Here is a 14,029-nt window from a genome sequence, read left to right as displayed (position 1 = left end):
TGTAATCTTGTGCCATCTTCAGAATATCCATATAGCAGTACTTGACTGAAGTAGAGTATAAGTCAGTTTTGTTTTTTTTGCTACTTTTTCAATAAAGGGTGCTTAAAATGTCTAAAAGAGACCCTGGCCTGAGCTGGATGAGGTGTTTTTATAATGTCCAGCAGGGGTCAGTGGCTCCCTGTGGATGGCACTATATAGGTTTGGGTCAGATGAACATGTTTGTCATATTTCATTGAGACACCAGGTGGTGTTCAACCTCTACTGCTTTCATCTCCTTATCAGTATCTTGATTGGTTTATTGCTTTCACAGCAGAGCTTGGACTTGGTATCATCGTCATCATTGCTATTCTCGTCTTTCCTTCTGTACTCACAAGAGGAGTGTTCTATTTAACTCACTACTCACTACTAATTCCTTTCCTCTGTCATTGTGTGTGTGTGTGTGTGTCTGGCCATTAGTCATTTGGTTCAGGGGACTAATCAGTTGCGTCAGGTCTTGAGGGTGGTGGAGAGCCGCGGGTCTCAGAATGTTCGAAAGGTGAGAGGTCATTGGATCCGACAGAGAACCTAATAATAGAAAACGCAGACTTTCCCACAAAACATGGTTTATTTTTACTTTAGGTATTTTTCCACACAACACTGTTATTGTTATTGTGCAGACGGTAGCAAGGAGGCTTGCAGAGGTGTTGTTGAGTTCAGTTAGTGAGGAAAGCTACTGGGGGCCACTGTCACCTTCACCCCCCACCTGGCTGCACAAGGATGGAGCCACACACCCGAAAGATGCCATCTACCCTTCTTCTAGACCACCACAGTACTACAGCACAGAGGGGTGAGACTCTTACACACATTCCTACACATGCATTGAACTAGAACATTAATGTTCTGTCAAACTGGTGACCCTTTAATGCTGTCGGGGCATTTTTGTGGCATGGTTTGGGTCCATTTGTGCCCTTAGAGGGAAGAGTCACTGGCAAATCTATGCAAAGTGATGCTGACTGATCAACTTTATTCTATAATGAAACATTTCTATCTTGATGGGAGTGGTCCATTCCCCATCGACAGGCTCACTGAACGGTTTCATGAGTAGGGAAATGCTGGAGATCACAATCTAGTGTTTTCCCAGTCAGCAGATCTCAACAAAGTTAAATGCATAAGGGAAATTATAGATCTAATGTGACAACACTCATTCACCATCAATAATACATCAACTGAGGGAATATCTTTTGGAAGTATGGCCATACCTCCAGTACACTTCCAGATTCTCCAGAGAGAATCTATGTCAAGGAGTGTTGAAGCTGTTCTGGCAGATTGTGGTGGCCCAACTTCTTACTAAGTCACTTCAATGAAATTCATTTCAGTTTTTATTTTGTACTATGTTTAACAATGGACATTTACATTCACAGCTTTACAGAAATCCAGACGTAGATCAACTTGATTTACTATGTTGTTTTTTCGTTTAATTTGTCACCCATCTTTATTGTGTACACACAGTTTATAAACTAGAAATAGATCAGAATTTCAGCTTTCATTTCCTGATATTTATATCTAAATGTGTTAAAGTGATCAAAAATAATGGAAGGTTAGATAGCTCTGAACATCTATTGTTGGTTTGAGACCTGGGTTTCATTTGTGAAGACTGCATTTGATGTTAAAACGGATAAATCTACATGAAGACTAGAGAGCTGTCTATGGGAGAAAATCAAGCCGTTTTGAATCTGAGAAAAGAGGAAGATTGGGCATAGCCAATACAACAGAAATGTCCTGAAAAAAAAACAAAACCTCTAGTGTACTAGCAAACAGACATTAAACAGGTCAGCCAAGGAAAATAGCAGCAGTTGATGACTGAAACGTTGTGAGATCTGTAAAGAAAAACCTAAAATCAACTTAATGAGGGGGGGAAAGTGGAAGGTTTTAGACTGGCCAAGTCACCAGACCTTAACCCAGTTGAGGAACATTTCACCTGCTGAAGACGAGATTGAAGGGAGAAACCTCCTGAAACAAACAACAACTGAAAGAAGCTGCGCTACAAGCCTGGGAAAGCATCACAAAAGAAGAATGCAGCAGTTTGGTGATGTCACTGGCTTGGTGCAGTTACTGCAAGCGAGGGATATGCAACCAAATATTAAGTGTTATTTACTTTAAATTACTTTAAGACTATCTAAAATACTTTTGCTCACCTAAACATCGAGTGGTCTGCCACTAAAGGTGTAAGTTGTTTAACACACCTGGATGTAAATATCAGGAAATGAAAGCTGAAATTCTGATCTATCGTCTTATATTCATCTTGATCTCAAACCCAAATGTCTTCGGTGTATAGGAAAACCCAGATTTATTTATTTATTTATTTATTGCACTCCATTTGCATTTGCTGTTCCAATACTTTTGGAGGGGACTGTATGCATATGAAGAATTGCCTGCAAAATGATGATTTGAATACTAAACAAATCTTCCTTTTTTCTTTTCTTTTTTTTTACCCATATACAGGGGTTTTAAATATGCAAATAAGTCAGACATGCTAACAGAAAAGACAGGCTGAGAGAGAACCTGAGAAAAGAATATAGAATAGTAAAGACAGGAATCGAATGTGTATACTTCTTGTTGAGGAGGTACTTAGGTACTTTTATTTACAATATTTTAACTTCTGATCTGCGGCTAAACGGGAGAGAGACCATTTTCAGACAGGATGCAGTTCCTGATAACCCCAGAATAGACAAAGCATGCTGAAAGGAAAAACCGGAAGCAGCCAGAATGGTGTAGAATGAGTCCGAGAAACAATAGGTACTGTGTGAAAGACACCTGAGAGTTTTCCATGACCAGTGGAGCACTTCTCTATTACAGACTGAAACATGCAACCACACACACACACACACACACACACACACACACACACCTGCATAACATCCTCTTCCTGTTTCCTGCTTGCAGAGCGTTCTGTCCACAGGACGTGGTGGAAGAGGCTGTGCTCCTGCTGCTCATCACCGAGTCAATGGTGAGGGTCATTTTCACACTCCTCTCTCTGTCCCACTCTTTTTGTGCTGCTGTCCATTACTTATCCATTCCCTCCCTTTTCATGTTTATTTCAGTTGCGACAGCTACACATCCCTGACTAATAGTCTAGTGTAGTATTTAAAAGAAAAAAAATAACCTGTGTGTGCTATGCAGAATTTATGCTTTAGGATGGAAGGACCATATCACAGCGTACACTGGGTTAACGCCACTGTAATTTGCCTACTCACCTTACTTGATCATAATAATTGCCAGCTTAAACAAAAATTTCTTTATCATTTTTCTTTAGCATATTAATGATCATATTCTATTAACTCAAATATTAAGGCCTGCACCATTTGCAAACACACATCTGGAGAGCATGTAGGGATCTTCTGCGTAGCTCAACATGCTCTTTTATTAATATATTTACATTACTCCACTCATTAAACTGAATGTGCTGTCTGTCACACCAATGTAGGCCAGCGGTGAGGCAGTGATCAGCCGCACGCCAGAGCACAAGGAGGCACGTGAGGCCAGCATCCAGGATGCTTCCTCTGTGTATGACCTGCTCAGCATCGGCATGGCCAGGAGAGGGCAATTTGCCATGCTGTCTGAGGTAAGTCTAACTCACAGCTCAGGGACAACCATCTAATACATGCCTGTGGGCACAAAAAGTGTGTTAGAGTCTTGATTTTCAGGGTCGATGTTTATGCTCGTGTGACTGTTCCTTTATTTGCTTTTCTTGTGTACCAGACGGTGCCTCTCTATTTCCTTTACTCTTATTCTTTCCGCCTTTTCCTCAGGCTGTGTTCGTTGTAGACCAAGTGCATTCCAGCCCTCTCAGGTGAATCCAGGAATATAGATAAAGAATCTTATTCTAACACAAATCGTCTAGCCACTTCATTCACTACTCATCTCATTGTGCATTGTTTATTTACTAACAGTGTGTTCAGTGCTTACTGTAAAGTGCTTAACATGCAGCCCTGGGGAACCCCAAGCTATTAAAATGGCATTAATTCTTCTAGTTTGTGTACCATATTAAACAGAGCATTCATCTCATTATCATTTTCACAGCTACATCCACCCATATCATTAATGTATGTTTTATTATTGTATAATTGTTCATTTAAAGCTCCAATTAGGAATTTCAGACATACATCAATCCGTGTCAAGACAGTTTGGAATCTGGAAATTTAAAAAATCAGATCACATGTCAACTTTCAGGGCTAAATAATACCAAAACAATCAAATGAACAAACAAACAAACAAACAAACAAAACAGGCTGATAAGTAATCTGATTTTTTTTTTTTTTTTATTTGATGATTTTCAGGAATCAAAGATACACTACAGTATACTGGATATTTCATAACAAACAACATGAGTTGAATATTTTTTTTTAAATCAGTAAGGAACATGGTGGCATAATTCTCTGTAATTAAGAGTATGACCCCTTTTTCATCTATAGTTTCTGTTCATTTGTCCACCTTTCATACTGTATATTTTGTTTTTTTTTCTGTATTATCATTTATTGTTCCTGGTTGAGGATTTAACAAACTATATCATATGTATGGTTCTACAGTTTTACAATTCTTTCTGTGTTAATTGTCAACATAATATACTGTAAATGTTATGCATAACAATATTATGTTGTATGTATGTGTGTCTGTGCCAGTGTTTGGAGCGGGCTATGAAGTTCTCCTTTAGTGAGTTTCATCTCTGGTACCAGCTGGGCTTGTCTCTCATGGCTAGTGGGAAGGTGAGATCTAAAACCAGACAAATCCAATCCAATTCCTTTAATACACAAGACACAGGCATATGCTGCATGCTGGAGATCTTCAAAACATTTTTTTTTCTTTTGCCTGTCACTAAAATGAATTAAAGAGCCTATATTTTACACTTACATGTTTTGTGCGTCAAATCTAAATCTGATTTCCTTAGACAGGCTGTTTATGTTACTGTGACTTTAATACTGTTGTTGGAAAAACCGAAATTTCAGCCACTCCTTTGTGATGTCTGGAAAGTTATGCAAAGATGCATTTGTTTGTCAACCACCAGGAACGGCACATCAGGTTTAGCCATTTACCCTCAGATATTCTGCATGTATATCTCTACAACAACATGCTCTGGGCTAAATTGTCAGGCAGACAGTATGTAATTGTATTTATGGTAGTGACACACAAGCAATTTAAAATCTTCTGACCTTGCAGCATAGTTTCCATCTATAAACTGTATGAACTTAAGAGAGAACAGTAGGTCTTGTTTACATAGTACATCAAATTATTATTATTGTAAAGCAAGGAAAAATCTTGTTTTCCATAATATGGGTCCTTTAAGCCTGGTTTAAACAGATAACAGCCTTGCTGAAGTCAGACTACCATTTAAACAGATAGATAGAAACAAAAAGCTCACAATATACATGCACTTATGTGCACGTGTGTTTCTGTAGCTACAGTCATGTGAAAAAAATAAGTACACCTCATGGACATTGTTGGGTTTTGTTTCACATATTTGGACAAGCAAACATTTGATCCGCTTTGAAACAGTGCATATTAATAGATACTTATTGATACACTCTATCAAATGACACAAAAAAATGACATTTTGGGTTAATATTCCCAATTTAAATGAACTAAAAAACACATCAGTCACATGGAAAAGTAAGTACAGCCCTATATTTATCACACCTTCAAATCCATAAAATTAGAATCAGGTGTTTAAGATTGTGTGCCAGTGATTAGAACTTGCTTAGGAAGTGCAGGTGGAACCTGACTTATTTATATCCCTCTCATATCTAGTGTCCGGTGTTCCCTTTGTTATTGAGATCTAAAGAGTTCTGTAAGGCCTTTAGAAAAAAAGGCTGTGGATGCCTATGAGTCTGGCAAGGGATTTATAAAGATCTCCAAATTATTTTAAATACATCATTCCACTGTAAGGAAAATAATCTACAAGTAAGGCATATTTCAAATGTCTGCCAATTTGTCCAGGACTGGCCGCCCCAGCAAATTCAGCCAAAGAGCAGACCGTCTGATACAAAATGAAGTATCCAAGAACCACAAAATTTCATCACAGTATCTGCTAGTAAGTCTTGCAGCTGTTGGTGTCAAAGTGCATGCTTCTATAATCAGAAAGAGATTGTACAAATTTGACCTGCATGGGAAGCATGCCAGGAAAAAGCCTTTGCAAGACTGCAGTTTGCCAATGAGCATATAAGCAAAGACCAGGCCTTTTGGAATAATGTGCTCTGGAAAGACGAATGAAAGATAGAGTTGTTTGGCCACAGTAACAGTAGACATGTTTGGCGCAGACCAAATACAGATTTTCAGGAGAAGCACCTCATACCAACTGTGAAGCACGGTGGTGGAAATGTTATGGTTTGGGGTTGCTTTGCTGCCTCAGGGACTGGACAGCTTGCATTCATTTATTCAGCTATGAATTCTGCATCATATCAAAGAGTGCTTGAAGATAATGTGAGGCCATCTGTTTGAAATTCGAAGCTGAACCGAATGTGGACCTTTCAACAGGATAATGATCCTAAGCACACTAGCTCATCCACCAAGGAATGGCTAAAATGTAGTCTTATGAAATGGCCTAGTCAAAGCCCGGATTTGAATCCCATTGAAGTGTTGTGGGGGGATTTGACACTTGCAGTACATGCAAGAAAACCCTCAAACATCTTGCAACTGAAAGAATATTGCATGGAAGAGTGGTCAGTAATTCCAGCAAGCCTGGTGGACAATTATGCAAAACACCTACAAGAAGTTATTTCTGCTAAAGGGGGCAATACTAGCTTCTGAGGCCAAGGGTGTACTTACTTTTTCCACAGAAGAATGTCACATCTATTGATATTTCTGTTGAATAAATGATTGAAAATGTTAATTTTGCTTGTGGTTTTGTTCAAGTGTATCAACTTTATTAATAGGCACTGTTTCAAAGATCAAATGTTTGCTTTTCCAAATATTTCCATGGGGTGTACTTCTTTTTTCACATGACTATAATAGAGGCCAGGTGATATAAATATTGTTATTGATGCTGATATTATTTTTTACACCTTCCCAGATAGTAATGCTATACATCCACAGAGCATGAGGGATCACTGAATAGTTTGCTGAGCATGAAAAGGGATGTAAATCATGCTATGGCATTAAAAATCACCAGATGTCAACCAAATTGAACACTTATAGGAGATTTTGGATTTATCTGTTAGACAGCACTGTACTCCATCATCATTACACTAACTGACTGAATATTTTTTTTATTTTTCCTCTAGTACTGTTCCAGAGACTTGTAGAAAGGCTCTGAGTGCACATTGAGGCTGTGGCTCAATGTGACCTTACACATAAATAAATATGTAAATATGGCTGTATGTACATGGAAAACAAAATACTTTTAAATATACTATACTATTATAGTATACTGTACAAATATCATTGTATTTATTTTATAACAAGTCAATGCACTTGTTATACATGAACTCTCTGTCACAAACCTCGAAACGGTATGGAAGCAGGAGCGGGAGGCGGGTGAAGAGCGTAGGATCGGGTAGTTCAAGAAGCGTAGTCGTAGAGTAGGCAAGGGTCAAGAGATCGGACGAACAATACACACGGGGATATCTGGAAAGCGTAGTCGAGACTGAAAACAAGGGTCAAGGATCACGAGAAACAAACGAACTAGAACGGCTTGGTAACGCAGAGAACTAAGCTACTGAGCGTATACTTCGCGTAGATTCTGGGTGGATGTCTTCCCTAAGTATTAGTGTGTGTGTGTGATTGGTGCCAGGTGTGTCTGATCAGAACTCCGGGGCTGGTGAGCGCATGCGTGCCTGAGAAGTGAGTATTGCATCTTGGGAATTTGAGTTCTGATCAGACCGAGCTGTGACAGAACCCCCCCCAAAGGGCTCACTCCGGGAGCTGAGTTCTTTCTTGGCCTCCCCCGGGGTCGTGGACCTGGGAGATGAGGATGAGTGATGTGAAAGTCCTTGGTAAGCTGTGGATCCAGTATATCCTGCTTGGGAACCCAGCACTGTTCCTCAGGCCCGTAACCTTCCCACTCAACCAAATACTCCAGCTTGCCCCTCCTGTGTCTAGATTTGAGGATGTTCTTGACGCGGTAAGCCGGTTGTCCATCAATTTCCAGAGGGGTCGGAGGAGTTTCAGCTGGTACTTCGGTGGCTAGAGGACCGTTGACAAAGGTTTGAGACGTGATACGTGGAATGAAGGGGAGATGCGGCTGTGTCGTGGCAGTTCCAGACGGTAGGTGACTTCATTGACTCGCTTGAGGATCTTGAATGGTCCAGTGTATCTTGGCGCTAGTTTTTTACAGCCATGAGCTTGTCTCAAGTCCTTTGTGGACAACCACACCCGATCGCCTGGTTGGTAATTAGGGTGTTCTTTGCAGCGGCGATCTGCTTTGTGTTTGTACATGTCTGTGGTCTCCTTCAGGCGTCGGTGGGTGTCAGCCCAGACACGCTCGCCACGTTTGAACCAGTGGTCAACGGCCGGAGCTGCGGTGGGGGTTGCGTTCCACGGGAACAGTGGAGGTTGGTAACCGAGCACGCACTGGAAAGGGGTGAGATTGGTAGCCGAATGACGTAGTGAGTTCTGGGCGTACTCGGCCCAGGGCAAAAACTTGCTCCACTCCTCTGGGTTATTGGCACAGAAAGTACGGAGGAATCGCCCCAGTTCCTGATTGACTCGTTCGGCTTGTCCATTGGCTTGTGGGTGATAACCGGAGGAGAGATTCACTGTCACTCCCATCTTGGTTATGAAGCTGGACCACACTCTGGAGGTAAACTGCAGGCCCCTGTCACTGACAATCTCCTCCGGAATGCCGTAATACCTGAACACATGCTGGAATAGAAGTTCGTCTGTCCTGAATGCAGTGGGGAGAGCGGGTAAGGGAATGAAACGTACGGATTTGGAGAACCGGTCCACTGTGACTAGAACTGTGGTATCTCCTTGGGATCTAGGCAGGTCTGTTACGAAATCTACAGATATGTGTGACCATGGGCGTTCGGGTATAGGTAAGGGCTTGAGCCTCTCCGCTGGGAGGGTCCGAGGTACTTTACTCTGTGCGCATGATGAGCAGGACGTCACCACCTTGTGTATATCTCCTTCCATATTGGGCCACCAGTATTTCTCTTCTAGGAGATGGTGTGTGCGTTGTGTTCCTGGATGTCCTGTACCGAGTACCGTGTGTGCCCAGATGATGAGTTCTGGGCGGTACTCTTCGGGTACAAATAGTTTGTTCGGAGGACACTTTACGGGTACTTGGGACTGGGGAATCTGCTCTAGTTCCGCGTCCAGCTCCCACTCTAGCGCACTGATAACACATGAAGGACGAATGATGTACTCCTCATGCTCGTTGACTTGTTCTGACTGGTCGAGACGAGACAGAGCATCAGCTTTTGTGTTCTTGGACCCGGGTCTGTAGGATAACGTGAAATGAAATCTGGTGAAGAATAGGGCCCATCGGGCCTGGCGGGGTGTGAGTCGCTTTGCAGTGCGAAGGTACTCCAGGTTCTTGTGGTCTGTGAAGATGACAAATGGATGTGTAGCCCCCTCTAACCAGTGTCTCCACTCTTCCAGCGCTAACTTAACTGCCAAGAGTTCCCGATTTCCCACATCGTAGTTTCTCTCGGCGGGGGAAAGCTTCCGCGAGAAGAAGGCCACCGGATGGAGTTTTGGCTTCTCTCCAAATCGTTGGGACAGAATGCCTCCTACCCCGGTCTCTGACGCATCCACCTCCACTATAAACGGTCTGGATGGGTCCGGATGTTTGATGATGGGTGCAGTAGTGAAGGCTTTCTTGAGCTTGTCGAAGGCGGATTGGGCAGTTGAATTCCATGCCAGACATTTGGGTTTCCCCTTTGGCAGGGACGTGAGGGGGTTGGCAATGGCACTGAAATTCCTGATAAACCTCCTGTAGAAGTTCGCAAACCCCAGAAACCTTTGTAGTTCCTTGACCGTCGTGGGTGTGGGCCAGCTTACTACCGCCTGGACCTTTTCTTGATCCATGGAGATCCCCTCGGGGCTGATAACGTATCCCAGAAACGCAATGGTGGTTCTATGGAATTCGCACTTCTCGGCTTTAACATATAACTGGTGACGGAGCAGTCGTTGTAGAACTTGGCGAACGTGGTGAACATGTTCTTCCCGGGAGTCAGAGTATATCAGAATGTCATCGATGTAGGCGATCACATGGCGTCCCAGCATGTCACGTAACACGTCGTTAATTAAACATTGGAAGACCGAGGGAGCGTTAGAAAGCCCATACGGCATGACCTGATACTCATAGTGGCCTGAAGTTGTACTGAACCCAGTCTTCCATTCATCTCCCTCTCGAATCCGGACCAGGTTGTATGCACTGCGTAAGTCCAGTTTCGTGAAGATGGTGGCCGTGCGTAATTGTTCCAGAGCAGATGGTACTAGAGGGAGTGGGTAGCGGTACTTGACGCAACATTGGTTTAGTCCTCGGTAGTCGATGCAAGGTCGTAAACCTTCTCCCTTTTTCTCCACGAAGAAAAACCCCGCGGATGCTGGAGAAGTGGATGGCCGTATATACCCTTGGTGCAACGCCTCCTGAATGTATTCTTCCATGGCCTTTTGCTCAGTGATCATTAACGGATAGACCCTCCCTCGTGGTGGTGTAGTGCCTGGGAGCAAATCGATAGCGCAGTCGTAATCACGGTGGGGAGGTAGTCCGCTAGCCTTCTTCTTACTGAATACTTCTATGAGGTCGTGGTAAACACTGGGGATCAGAACGTTGTCTGCCCTGTCCGGGCTTTCAATGGATGTGGATGCTACGGGGATCACAGGGACTTGAAGACAGTGATTCACACAGTGAGCTGACCAGCGAGTGATTTCCCTCTGATTCCACGAAATTTGTGGATTGTGATGTTCGAGCCAAGGGAGACCGAGAACCACTGGGTGCCGGGCAGTCACAATGACATGGAACGTGATCTTCTCCTGATGAAGGGCGCTGGTGCAGAGGTTAATGGGTTCGGTACAGTGGGTGATTAAGCCATCTCCTATGGGGGCCCCATCAATGGGTTGGACACGGCGGGGGGTGCAGAGAGGACGAACGGGGATGTTATATTGGAGTATGGTCTCCTGGTCAATGAAGTTCCCCGCCGCTCCCGAGTCGATCAGCGCTTCTAAAATACAGGAAACACTTGAGTAACCCAATATAACGGGCAATACGAAGGCAGACTGAACAGAGTGCTGGGTAATGGGTTCGAAACTTACCCCTGCCTGAGGTGGTCTGGCAGTTTTGGTTTCCCCTCGGGTAGAGCCCTGTTTGAGAGGGCATTGTTGCACGAAGTGGCCCTTCTCACCGCAGTAGAAACAACAGTGTTCACGGCGCCATCGTTCTCTTTCCTGCATGCTCACACGAGTCTGTCCCAGCTGCATGGGTTCACTAGGGCTCTCAGATGTCGGTGCTTCCCACTCACCGCGTACGGGGCGGCGGCTAAGTAGTAGACGATCCAGGCGGATAGCTACGTTGATGAGTGAGTCGAGGGTCAGCTGATCATCGCGGCACGCCAGCTCCGTTAAGATGTCAGCATTTAATCCTCGGCGAAACATAGCTTTTAGAGCGGGTTGATTCCATCCGCTCCGGGCGGCCACAGTGCGAAATTCGAGGGCATAATCCGCCACACTACGTGATCCCTGCACCAAGGACAATAAGTCCTCCCCAGTCTCCCGGCTGTCTGGAGAGTGATCAAATACAGTGCGGAAGCGTGAGGTTAGCTGCTCAAACGTGCTGATACGGTTCCCCTCCTGTTCCCATTCCGCGGTAGCCCAGAGGAGAGCTTTCCCGGTTAAAAGTTCCATGAAGTGGATTATCTTCTGATTCTCCGTCATGTCTGGGTACGTGGAAAAAAACAGGGAGCACTGGAGTAGAAAACCTCGACATCGTGCGGGATCTCCATCATACTTCTCCGGCACTGGAGTGGGAGGTCAGCGTGGGGTCGGCGCCGTAGAAGACGGCGCAGCTTAATTTAACCGAGCTACCTGCTCAGTTAGGTGGGCGAGACGGCGACCGTGTTCACTAATCATCCGGCCATGTCCCTCGATGGCGTGCGGCCAGCGATCTCCCGCTGCTTCCATTAGTCGGCGAAGTATTCTGTCACAAACCTCGAAACGGTACGGAAGCAGGAGCGGGAGGCGGGTGAAGAGCGTAGGATCGGGAAGTTCAAGAAGCGTAGTCGTAGAGTAGGCAAGGGTCAAGAGATCGGACGAACAATACACACGGGGATATCCGGAAAGCGTAGTCGAGACTGAAAACAAGGGTCAAGGATCACAAGAAACAAACGAACTAGAACGGCTTGGTAACGCAGAGAACTAAGCTACTGAGCGTATACTTCGCGTAGATTCTGGGTGGATGTCTTCCCTAAGTACTAGTGTGTGTGTGTGATTGGTGCCAGGTGTGTCTGATCAGAACTCCGGGGATGGTGAGCGCATGTGTGCCTGAGAAGGGAGTATTGCATCTTGGGAATTTGAGTTCTGATCAGACCGAGCTGTGACACTCTCAAACAAGAGCAAATTTATAGTATTTACAGTACCTAAATAATATGAGAATTTTCTGGTTTTGGCAGCTATCGAATCATTTAAACAGTCTCATGAACAAGAAACTTGAGTGATATTTTAACAGTGTTACAGGATTTCAAGAACACCATATAACATGCTGACAAAATGACCATTCTCCCCTAAAACAACCTCTAATAAAATATTTATGTAACTGTATGTTATGGAACAGAGCATTGATTGATTATGTAGACCCATTGGCTCATGTACAAATTTTTATGTTGATCCAGTTCTACGTGGAATCTTTTGTCTTTTCTTTTCAGTTGTCAAATTATTCCTTACATGTAAACATACTAACTGAGCAGCACAATGCCACAACTAATTTTCTTCATTATTAGAGCCATGCGGTTTCCATATATAATGTGTTTTGCTGATATATCAGCAAAACTGCAATTTCCTGATTTTATCAGTCAATCAACATATTGGCCAGGCCTCTGTATGAACCGAAAGAGTCCATTTCAGCAGCTGAAAGTGGAGAATAATGACAAAGTTTGATAAGGTCAATAAGAGTGGGTCTTTCACTGTCACTTTATGTTGCAGAATGAAGGTGCGGTGTCTGTGCTTAAAGAATGCGCCAGGATGAAACCTCAGGACCCCACACCACCACTGCTGGCAGCCAAAGTGTGCATTAACCAGCTGCACTGGGTAAACCACTAACACACACACACACACACACACACACAGAAAGACAGAGAGAAAATCCATGCTAGTATAATTTCCCTATGCCACATAATAGGCATTATGTAAACAACCCTATGTAATGATGCCATGCAATTACACTGGTTTTAGTACAGTATCCTTTTTATATTTAGCACAAGCTCACCACAATGGAGCGCTTAATAAAGAACAGATTAGTTCATATCTGCTGACGGAGGAGAGAGCAGGACAGATATCTAGAGTACAAGACATAAGAAGCTTAACAGTGGCAGCAGACTCCAGTTTAGACAAAGTGCATGAAGTAATGATTAATGCCAGGCTACTCCTGGATCAAAAACTAGAATTCTGCCATTGACATGTTAGACGTTCAACTAAGGACACAAAGGCAACCCCGGAATAGTGAATTAAGGCAGCACTTTGGTCATGCTTTGTCTAGAACCTCAATGTGAGTTGTTAGCCTGCTTTGATATGTAGCTGAAACATGGATCATTTTGCAATGTTAACATCACTGAATAATAAAGACATTTGTACGAGAGACATGTATTTCTGTGTGCTTTATAGCTAGATGAAGCTGAGGCTCTTGCAAAAGGTGTGGTTGCTTTGGGTGAAGGAGCTGAGGAGTCTCTTGCCAGAGCACACCTGACCATAGGACTGTGTTATAGTCTGCAAGCTTCAGATGGTAAATCTGTGTGTTTTCACTACAGTGATCTTCACTCTCTCAGTCTTTTCAGTCCAGACTTATTCTTCTGGCTCGATGTGCTCCCATTTTCCTGAACGTTGATGTTATGTCTGACGTTTTGTC

The 14,029-nt window shown here is 43.6% G+C and overlaps 1 protein-coding gene across 1 annotated transcript in view; it reads left to right on the top strand.

Moving 5' to 3' along the window:
- ttc7a (tetratricopeptide repeat domain 7A) overlaps nt 1-14,029 on the top strand; it is a 43,257-nt gene that overhangs the window by 14,405 nt on the left and 14,823 nt on the right. Inside the window, exons 6-12 of the mRNA XM_017463922.3 lie at nt 457-535; nt 657-826; nt 2,923-2,986; nt 3,464-3,601; nt 4,659-4,742; nt 13,111-13,215; nt 13,789-13,906. Of these exons, the coding sequence (XP_017319411.2) occupies nt 457-535; nt 657-826; nt 2,923-2,986; nt 3,464-3,601; nt 4,659-4,742; nt 13,111-13,215; nt 13,789-13,906 (758 nt within the window). The remainder of the gene's footprint in view (nt 1-456; nt 536-656; nt 827-2,922; nt 2,987-3,463; nt 3,602-4,658; nt 4,743-13,110; nt 13,216-13,788; nt 13,907-14,029) is intronic.

This window comes from Ictalurus punctatus, chromosome 3 (genome assembly GCF_001660625.3).
Source record: "Ictalurus punctatus breed USDA103 chromosome 3, Coco_2.0, whole genome shotgun sequence".
NCBI lineage: Eukaryota > Metazoa > Chordata > Actinopteri > Siluriformes > Ictaluridae > Ictalurus > Ictalurus punctatus.
Note: the sequence above shows the minus strand (reverse complement) of the source record. Positions and strands in the feature narration are given on the sequence as shown.